Raw genomic sequence first — 10,601 nt, 5'->3', positions numbered from 1 at the left:
CACCTACGGCAGAATGAGTCGGCAACATCAGTGAAGCGGATACCAATGTAAGAGGCTGGAGCTTAAACACTGCGTGTCTAGATAGTAGACCCTGCTAGTTTGATGAAGTATCATCATACCATGGCCAGTGAATACTAAAGGATCCCTAGTGTCGGTGGGAAGGGCCAGTGGATGTGCCTGACAGAACAGACACCACACATCCATATATACATGAGCAAGGGCAGCTCTAGGTATTTTCAGTGCAGATGCCCCATATAGCCTACTCTGAACCCCTGCAGGTCTTCGCAAATCCTATGAACAGTGGGGCTAATGGATGGGGGTGCTATTTATGTTTGACAAGTTAAGCATTTGAGTCAGATGGGAAGTGTCTCCATATTTCAGATACGGTTAAGGCAACTGTTCCAAAGAAGTAGAGCATCTGGGTTTGAGTCCTGGTCCTGCACATATTTTTAACATTCACCACTAACTTATTTCAATGCCTGTAGACGACTGAAGTCTTAATTTATATATGAGCAAGGGCGGCTCTAGGTACTGACAGTGCAGACCAACAACCTGTTTCCGACTTTTCCACAAGAATATAAAACTTCATTTTGAACCCCAAAACACAAGTGATCCTCCTCTGTAGTACGATATTCTCTGGGGTTACAAAATAACGTGTCTCAGCGTATGAGACCTTTCACACGCAAAGACAGCTGTATTAATTTTTTCATTCAAAAAAACAAACCACACTAAAATTTGTCGAAATAAAGCGAAAGAGCAAATCACTGCCGGTGCAATAACGACAACGAGCACGACGTAAACTCTGTTTACGCGTATACATTGCATTCAATCACGACGTTGACAATCACATGCGACACATCGTCCGTAAGATGAAAACCGAATTTCGAAAACCGTTTTTCGGAGGTGTTACTATGAGAAAGCGGTTAACGAAATCCGGTTTTGTGAGCTCCATGTAAACATGTTAAATGTTTTATCAATAATACTTCATGGCTAACGACATACGGGGATTATTCTATATCTCAACCCAGCAAAACGTAATTTTTTCGTTTAGGATGTAACAGCAGATAGTGTTGACGATAAGCATGGCTTAGTTTGTTACGACGGCATTTGTTTTAAATGGATGAATTTTTGATCAGTTAAAACTTATAATGCGAAACTGGAATATACACATAAAAATATTCTTTGTAGGCCATTCATAAAATGAGCGCATAAATATTGCCTCTGGTTTACAGCAGTTCTGAGAATTCTACCACAGTCACTCTGGTTTTATTGTTCTGTGGTTTGGGCCACAGTTTTTACTCAACGTACTCTTTGGGCGAGGTGACAGTTGTGTTTGTTAATATTTGGAGTGTATTTGTTAATTGATTAAAGACGTCTGCTTGTTGTGCAGACGAGAGATAGAAGAACCAACGCATCTGACAGTACGTCTTATATCATCATCGTTACGTGGTATAGCTCTTCGTCCAATCATTTGCGGTAGCAATGTCTGTCTCGTCGATGGAAAGTATCCTTTATTTTTATATTGTAACGTATTTGTACACAAAAGTTTGTCAACCAAACTACTGTAATCAACATTCACATGTATTTGTGTTTTCGTTACTTTAAATGGTTTTTATCGTTATATCATGAGACGTACGATGACTCATAATCACATAGGGCTATATTTATGCCGAGGAAGTTAGTTGAACATTTCGTCGCGATTGCATGTTAGATGGAATTTTCTAAGAATTTCCATGCTTGCTGCAGGTATAATATTTTTAAACAAAAGAACAGTATGTAAATTCCAGCGAAAGTGTTGTCACATCTTAACTTGGCAAAAAAAGCGTGATATTAAAATTAAATAGAGTGAACAGTTGTTGTCGAAAACATTGTGAAGATGGGATTGGTGAACTTATAGAGAGAACTGTTTTAAATTATCAGGAAGTAGGCGCATTCAGTGCTATTAGTCTTTGTAACACTTTCATAGGCACATTGGTATGTGCTCTATGATTGCTCTAGGTACCTACATCAAATGATGGTAGGAATTTTGTTGTTAGTTCTCAGAGAGAGAGAGAGAGAGAGAGAGAGAGAGAGAAAAGAAGGTGTTGCACTTTTATTCATCACATACGTATCAGAAGTTATGGTTTGGAGAACCGGTTCAGCACAGTAATTCATGCTGCCCTAATTGTGCACCACACTCTTGTTTTCACACCTGTCAGAAGCACTGGATGTAACTGATGAGGATTTTTAGAACTCCGTTCTTGATTGTTCTTTGAGGTCACATACTCCAACAAATGCAGCCATGCTTAAAAGGGAGAGAAAAGTCTTTTACAATCAACCTCTCCACTGTGCATAGTCTGCAATAGCCAGTTGCAACAGTTTCTTAGCTGATCAGATGATTTCCCTCTGTTACTTTGTGCAGTTTCAATTTCAGTTTGTGCACAGCACTGAGCACATGCTGCCGACATACCCATCTGAAGTGCCAAATGGTGCACGATTTTCTCAGACTGGACTTCTTTTCAAGCCACTCCTGATTCAGCTAGTGTGACTAAAACTTACCCATCTGCCAGAGTCTGAGGAATGGGTCAAAGTGTGTGCTGCAGATGGAGCCCATGTCCCTGGTATTGGTTCCCATGCAATGCCAGATGCAGCATGTGCTTCATACGTGAAACACAATGCAGGAAGTATAATGCATCTTTCATCTCTCTTGTACTCGATATTTGACATTACAAGTAACTATAATGTCTGTATCAGGAGTGATAATTTGTGAATTATACATTGTACACACAATTGTTCAAAGTGATATCATCAAAGACTTCATGGTTATATGTATGCTTGCTTTACTGTTTGCGCTGAGATAAAAGTCTGACCATATTAAGCAGTATACACGACTAGTTTTTGTGCCTTCCGTAAAACATCTTTATTATTACTGTTGCAATGTCTGTCCATATAGCTGTAACTTACATGTTAAAACGCCATTTCAGGGCAAGGAGGTGTGCTGCCCTCCTGTATTAAAACCGCCTGGCAAATTAACGATGAAGGTCATTGTGCTGGCCAGCTTGTACATGGTTTTTATGCGGTTTCCCACATCCCATTAGGTGACCACTGGTCTGTTAGCAAAGTCCCACTTCACCTTCACAATTCACGAACATTCAGAAAACTTTTGCCCACTTTTATGTGAATAACACTGCATGCAGACATCTAGGCTATACATATTCCATCCTGGGGGTGACAGGCTGGCAACAGGAAGGGCATCCAGCCACCCATTAAACTAGCCATGCCAGATCTGTAAAATCATGTCAGCCCTACGACAATGTGGGACAAAGGCACAAGAAAAAGGAAAAGATTATTACTGTTGGGATAAAATGATAATTTAATTAAGTGTAATTAGTGGATTACAGAAGTGTCCAATTCCACCCATTTGCTTTGATCCATGACATCGTCAATATGGCAGAAATGGCTATTCTAAGCATCTACAATATCATGCCTATGACTTCACTCAGTACACACAGTAACAAACACTAAAATGTAAATAAGACAATAACATCTCTCTCCAAAAATACAATCAAACTAATGGGGCAACTGCACAAAATTGGGCGTGTTAGGTTGAGGACAAGCTAAAAAAAAAAAAAAAAAAAAAAAACACCATGATCCCAAAACGAAAAACTGACGAACAAAAAAAAATTTTTTACAACATTCCACTACCAAAACACCAACACCTACAACTACGAAAATGGGAATCAGTCATTTAACCACAACTACGAAAAATAAAACCAAAACTAGAACAATCCTCAAATCAAACATCCCTACATAAGTTAAAACACATTCAATACATCATAAATACACAGAACATTACAACTCGAGAGAGAGGGGGGGGGGGGGGGTAAATACTTCCTCCCCCCCCCCCCCCCCCCCTGCCCAAACACCCACACATAAAAGTTAAATGTCTTACCACACTACAAACCAATAACATCTAACGTAAACACCAAATACGTAAACAAAAAAATTGATGACTCATTGAAAAAACTTCCAAACTTTATGTTGAAACCACAGACACTGCCAATGACTTCACAATCCAACAACAAGGCTCAAATAAACCCAACACACACACCAACCACCACCACCACCACCACCACCACCACCACCACCACCACCAGAGGTCAACATGAAACATGATGACATCTACAAGCACAACCAACTCATAAACACTGTGCTGTAATGACGTCACACACAACAACACTCTTACATCAAGGGTCAAAGCAGATGGGTGGAATCGGACACTCCCATTGGCCCATAATCAGTTTTGGTGTGCTTCATATAATGAGTTTTAAATTATGTGATTACAATGTGTATTATGGGTAACAATGATCAACAATGGTTTTTTCGGTCAGTAAAGTTTCAATATTTATAGTGTAAGTTAAGGTCACTGATGTTGAAAATATCATCCATTTTTATCAGATTTACTCTAGATTTCTGGAATACAGTGGGCTCCTAGTAATCTGGGAGTGAGAGATCTAATGCACAAACAGTGCATTTTATTCCAGATTGGGAACTACTTGTTGACTTGAGAGTGGCTGAAATAAGTGTAATAGGATATGTTCGTCACTTCCACCTGGAAGTACCGGGATTCTGCATTAATCAAAGATTCCAGTGAAAGACGTTCAGGATGACACTATAAATTTATACCTAATAATCAGTCACATACAATAAAAGTGAAATACAGAATGAGGACAGAACTATATGGATACACAGCAAGCTGAATCACATTGTAATAGCTACTTTATGGTAAAGCTTCGTGTGTATAGTTTTCTTTTAAGTGGCCCATTAGAATAGACTCATTGTAGGTGCCAGCAGTCATCCACCACAATATGCGTATCCCAGCTACCATGATACCTTACCTCTATAACTTTTATGTTGTGGTGAAACATATCACATTGTCCTTTGCTGTAATCACGCAGGTTTTCAGAAAATTTGTCAAGATGACTATAGAGAAAGTGTACTTTGATGCTCATATTACAACCCAAATTTTTTAAAAATTAATAACATACTCATCATAGTTGCTTGTTTTCCCGTTACCCTAGACATTTTTGGCAGTTCCAACAAAAACACACCAGGCAGAAGCTCCTGTATCAGTCACAGATTGTGTGAAATTTGGCTCATTGGTGAGTTTTTGAATTTGAAGACAATCAAAGGAATTAGCCTTCAGCTTTGCATTTCTTAGACCATAGAGTGATTCACAAATGTATCTGGACCAACTGCCATCTTTAGTCAAAGCTGCAACAGATTGCTTTATCAGTCCTAGGTTGATATGAAGAGGTGGAAGTACGATGTACCTTCTGTCAACCTATGGCTCATTGATGGCATCTCTCCATACAGTGTCATATTTTTCCTCGGGGGCCATGTCACTTTTTCCCAGTGTTCTTGGGCTGCTCTGCTCTCCTACATGCAGATGATATAGGGGTATTTTGCATGTCCAGCTTTCTGGCCAAGCAAGAGATTTACTTTACTGAGATCAATGCACAAAACCACTGGTGCTTCTGAAAAGAGAACTTCTGCCTGACCTTTTGACATTTTTGTATTTTTTGGTAATTTATGTTGAGTGCACAGTTAGCAGACTTGCATAATGTTTACTGATATGCAGTAAAATGCATTTTAAGCTTTTGATGGACCTGTTGTGGTCAATATCCCAATTCGTGTAGTAGTCCTGAAATGTTGCAGTAGGGCTATAAAAGTTCATCATCTTGACCAAAGTATTGCAGAAGTTGCTTTTCTCGTCTGATATTAAGCTGTTATTTTAGCGTCTGGTTGTAGACAGTTTTTATCCTTTACTGTTGAAACTAGAACTTCGGCAACTGACGTCTCATACTGGATCGTTCAGTTCTTGCTGGCTGAGGTGTTGTGCATTCGTCACATTCCCTTCCACTGCTCCCATGTCTATGTGTTGCATTTTTTCATTGTCTGAAAAGGGTACAGAAGGCAATTTAGTAAACAGTGGAGACATCTTCATTTTGCAGCAGAGGTCATCTTGCAGATTCAGAATCTGGGTCTTCCCACTTATAGTTTTTGTAACTATTGAACCCTTTCACATTCACTACATAAAATAAGTCTTTGTGGTGTTTCATGGACTCTTTGCACACCATAGGCACACCGAAATGTAAATGTCGTTTTGCTCCATTTTTCCACTGTCTCAAACACTCCACATGTTTTCATACATGATGGAGATCCCCAGCTTATCTTGGTCTCTAAGCTGTACCAAAATAACAGAGATCTGCCTGTTTCACAAAGTCAGTGATTTTTTAACTGTGATTTGGCAGTGTATAGCCTACTTGCACATGTGTAACGAAATGCATCTGGGTGGTTTACACCTACTCAGCAGGATGAACTCATTTTTTTACCTGCACAAAGGAAAAAAATGCTAATGCATGACAGTGAGTGGATTCAACACGTCACATGTAATAACCGTTAAAAATGCTTAAGTGTGACAAAACCTAAGAATACACAGCGTGAAAATTGTGCGTCTGTAATCAAATGATGCTGATTGAGTAGTAGAGTAAGTAAACATAGGATATGTGTTTGTTGCCTCAGAACAGTGATACTGGATAAAATTACTTGTGGGACAAAAATTTGAGACATGGATTTGTGGACACTTTAGGATAATCCTTACGCACATGAATGTATAACATCCATGTCTTGTTAACTGCTTTGTATTTTATAATGCAGTGGAAATGAAAAATCAATGCCGGCAATGTTGCAACAATGATGTGTAAGCTGTTTTTACAGTAGTTATATGATGATAACCTTCACAGACTGATTTGTGTGTTCTGAATGTTGGTTGCACAAAATCACCTAAGATGATGCTAAAACAGCTTTCTAAACAAAATTTTGACCAGTCACCAGTCTCTTTCTCAGTCCTATGTTCAAATAGACTGATACTTGGTCACTAAAAGTTTATTGCCATTGAATCATAAAACATTCACAAATAATGAAAAAATATATGTTTGATTCATGGACAGATATTTCTGTAAATATGCTGTAACATCTAGCCACTTTAAAAACATTGCATTGATCATTCAGTAAAGTGGTGAGTGAATAACAGCTTTGTTACACAAATCATCTTAGAATTTGCATGGTGCCATTCAGAAAAAGTAAGCAGTCAAGATCAGTGTGCTTGGGGTATGATTTGAACCTGTTACCTCTCAATTATTACGTGGTCTCATTCATAACTACAATTATGTTTTCAGATGTATACTAAATAATAGGCAGCATTTTTCAATACTGTATATGGAGAAGTCACAAAAATAACTTTTTATCTATAATGGAAAATCCATGTGGAATGTAACAATACGAGAGAAGGAAAGTTGCTACTCACCATATAGCGGAGATGCTGAGTCGCAATAGGCACAATAAAAAGATTCACACAATCATAGCTTTCGGCCATTAAGGTCATTGTCAGCAGTAGAGACACACACACACACACACACACACACACACACACACACACACACACACACACAACTTGCACTCACGTCTGTAGTCTGAGAGCTGGTAGTTTCAGCTCTCTGAGATTGCAGACGTGTGTTGGGAATGTGGACAAAAGTGAAATTGGACAGAATTTTGAACCTTCAGGCTTCAGCATCTTTCAAGCATTCAGGAAATGTTCCACTGAGTCTGGTTACACAAATAACTTAAAATGTAACTACAATAAGAGGCACACTGTTTAATCAGCTTTGATGATATATTTTCATAGCCACTAGAATTTCTTAATCTGAAGAATTTTATGTTGGGCATTACTTCTACTGGAGTAGTGAGGGTTATACTTGCATTACTATAGTTATTTGTACATGACTGGTCTGAGATATTCCATGGCGGCACCCACTGTCCCTGAAAGCCGCATCTTTTCAGTAACAGTTATCAAGTGCTTTATTGAAAATTTCAGCAACAATGCACACATCTATTACTCGTGCATCATTTACTCTTAATGCTATGTGCCCCTCTTCATCTCTGGTTCCACTAGTCTCTTCCTTCACTGTATCTATCAAAATCTTTAGTTTGTTATCTGCTCTGACTACCTTTTCTGATTATACATTTGCTCTGATGTTTGTAGTACCATCTTCAATATTTTGCAGTATGTTTTGCAGTGATCTATAGCATTTGTATCAGAGCTGTTTCTGACCAATCGAGATAGTTTCCTTTTTTTTCTGGTACATGTGTGCGAAGTAAATAACTTTTTGTGAAAGTCTACTCCATTGAAGAATAATACTTTCACAAGTATTCTTAAAAATGATAGCTTTTACTCTAATAATATTTGTATTAGCACATTAATGTTAATTCATAATTTTTGTGGAATTTTACAACTTAGTAATGAGCTATATGAATATAAACAACATGTTGATCCTTTCTTTTACATTTAATATTACAATATGTGTAGCATAACAACAAAAGCAATCAGTTTTTGACAATAGACCTCTCCAGTCCTTTCCCTTCATCTCCCTTCCTCCCCCTTCCTCCCCTTTCAATCCTTCTGCCAGTAGGAGGAGCCACTGGCTCCAAAACCTTGCATAATTATAGCCTTCTTTTATCTGTGTGTCCTGCATCTGGGTGGTGAATACATTTTCTCTCCAATGTATAAAGCATGATTTTTGCTCGTGCCGTGGATTTGTTATGTAATCTGTAAACCGTGAAGAACATTTTCATTTTTGGATTATAAATGGTGAAAAGTAATTTATTTTGGTTTATCTGTCTTGAATGTGTTACTAAAAACAATGTGTAGCTGAAGCAAATTTGAATATCTGGATGCAGCCTTAACAGATCACAATAGAGCATTTGTTCAATTTAAAGTTTGCTGTCAAAGAGCTTGAAAGAAACTCAAAAAAATGTGAGAAGGAGGAACGAGTTGAGAAGACTAAATGTAAAAAGGCCATCCAGAAGGGCAATATGGAAGGAGCACGAATCCATGCTGAAAATGCTATTCGGCAGAAGAACCAGGCACTCAACTACCTCCGGATGAGTGCCCGAATTGATGCTGTGGCCAGCCGTGTACAGTCAGCTCTCACAACCCGACGGGTAAATGTTGATTTTAATATAATTTTGTGAAACTGTGTATTTGATCCATCATTATGAACAAAATTCGTAGCTGAGTGTCTTACTCGGAACAACCATAGACTACTGGTGATAATAAGGTTAGTCCTTTTTCTGGAATTAATTCAGCTAGAAGATAATACTTCTTGGATCAACAACATTCTGTGTAGTTCTAGAAGGTGAGTGCTGGTTAACTTGATTGATGTGATTGCTCAGTAGGCAGTTGTGCTGTTACAGAAGTGTGAGGGGAAAATTTGTAATTTGGTCATTGGATGTGTAAAGCAAGCTATCCACTGAAGGAATGTGACACAATTCATACATGGCATGAATCTGACAGCTATGTGGCAGAACTATGCATGTCTTTATTCCATTTTTCTGTGGTATTCAGAAACACATTCTGAGCTTTGAAATGCCAGATTCTGTTAAGACCAAGTGGACCTCTGTCAGAATTGAAATGACTTTAGCGTATGATTGTTTTGTGCAGTCTAGCTCATTTTCTATATTCTGTATGTCTGTATTCTCAAAATATCATTGTTCATCTCACATCAGTGATGCAGAAATGTTGACGAAGCTAATCACAGTAAACAGTAAAGCATGTAGCATTATGCGAGTAGTACCAAATTGCAAGACTGACATAAGAATTGGCATATTGAATTGACAAGTGTATTACGCGACCACCCTGAGTGTGGTTTTTAATTGTTGTCTCGGGTCAATGGAAGTGACAGATCCCATTCGCCTGCTTTGACTAGTGATGTAATGGAATAGTGGTATGTGACATCACTACAATGTGGGGTTTTTGAGTTGGTTGTGTTTGTAGATGTCGTGTTGTTGCATTTGATGTTGTCCTCTGGTGGTGGCTGTGGATGTGCTGAGTTTAACATGTGGTATTGGGTTCATTTAAATTTTGGTCGTCATTGTGCTAATGTGGTTTTGAGTTTAGGTAGTTGGCGCGGTAACATGGGTTGAAGAAGTGTTTTCAGTGAGTTAGAGAGAGAGAGAGAGAGAGAGAGAGAGAGAGAGAGAGAGAGCGCACGCTAATTTCTTAGGTATGGATATGACAATGAATTTCATGAGTGTATCGTTATCGTTCTGAGATGGGTGATGATATGATGTCTGTCATAAAGTTTCTGCAGATGTTCGTTCTTCTTGCTGAATATGGCGCACACGTGCATGTGTGGGTGTGTGGCCAACCTAGGTGTGTATTTATGGTAGGTCAGTTGTGTTTCAATTGATGTAGCTAATATGGGGTATTTGGGTTTGTGAATTGCTGGGGTTTTAGTTCCACTTTACGGAGTTATAGGTGTTGTGTTTTTTCAATAGCTGCAGTTTAGCTACATAGGTCAAGAGAAATGGGGTTGTCGGTGCTGATTTTTTTATATCTGTAGCTGCAGTTGAGCTATATAGGCCAAGGGAAATATCAGAGTCCACTTTTTGGGATTGTAGGTGTTGATTTTTTGGTATTGATAGCTGTGGTTGAGCTATAAAGGTCAAGGGATATGTCCGATTCCACTTTTCTGAACTGTAGGTGTTGTTTTTTTTTTTTT

At 38.6% G+C, this 10,601-nt stretch overlaps 1 protein-coding gene across 1 annotated transcript in view; it reads left to right on the top strand.

Annotated features, from left to right (window-relative positions):
- Nucleotides 1-1,206: 1,206 nt before the first annotated feature.
- The window catches only part of LOC124544878 (charged multivesicular body protein 1b), a 40,366-nt gene continuing 30,971 nt past the window's right edge, over nt 1,207-10,601 (top strand). Inside the window, exons 1-2 of the mRNA XM_047123602.1 lie at nt 1,207-1,504; nt 8,798-9,042. Of these exons, the coding sequence (XP_046979558.1) occupies nt 1,483-1,504; nt 8,798-9,042 (267 nt within the window). The 5' untranslated portion in view covers nt 1,207-1,482. The remainder of the gene's footprint in view (nt 1,505-8,797; nt 9,043-10,601) is intronic.

Source organism: Schistocerca americana, chromosome 8 (assembly GCF_021461395.2).
Source record: "Schistocerca americana isolate TAMUIC-IGC-003095 chromosome 8, iqSchAmer2.1, whole genome shotgun sequence".
NCBI classification, from domain to species: Eukaryota; Metazoa; Arthropoda; class Insecta; order Orthoptera; family Acrididae; genus Schistocerca; species Schistocerca americana.
The sequence above is the reverse complement of the archived record's forward strand: the minus strand, read 5'-3'. Positions and strand labels throughout refer to the sequence as shown.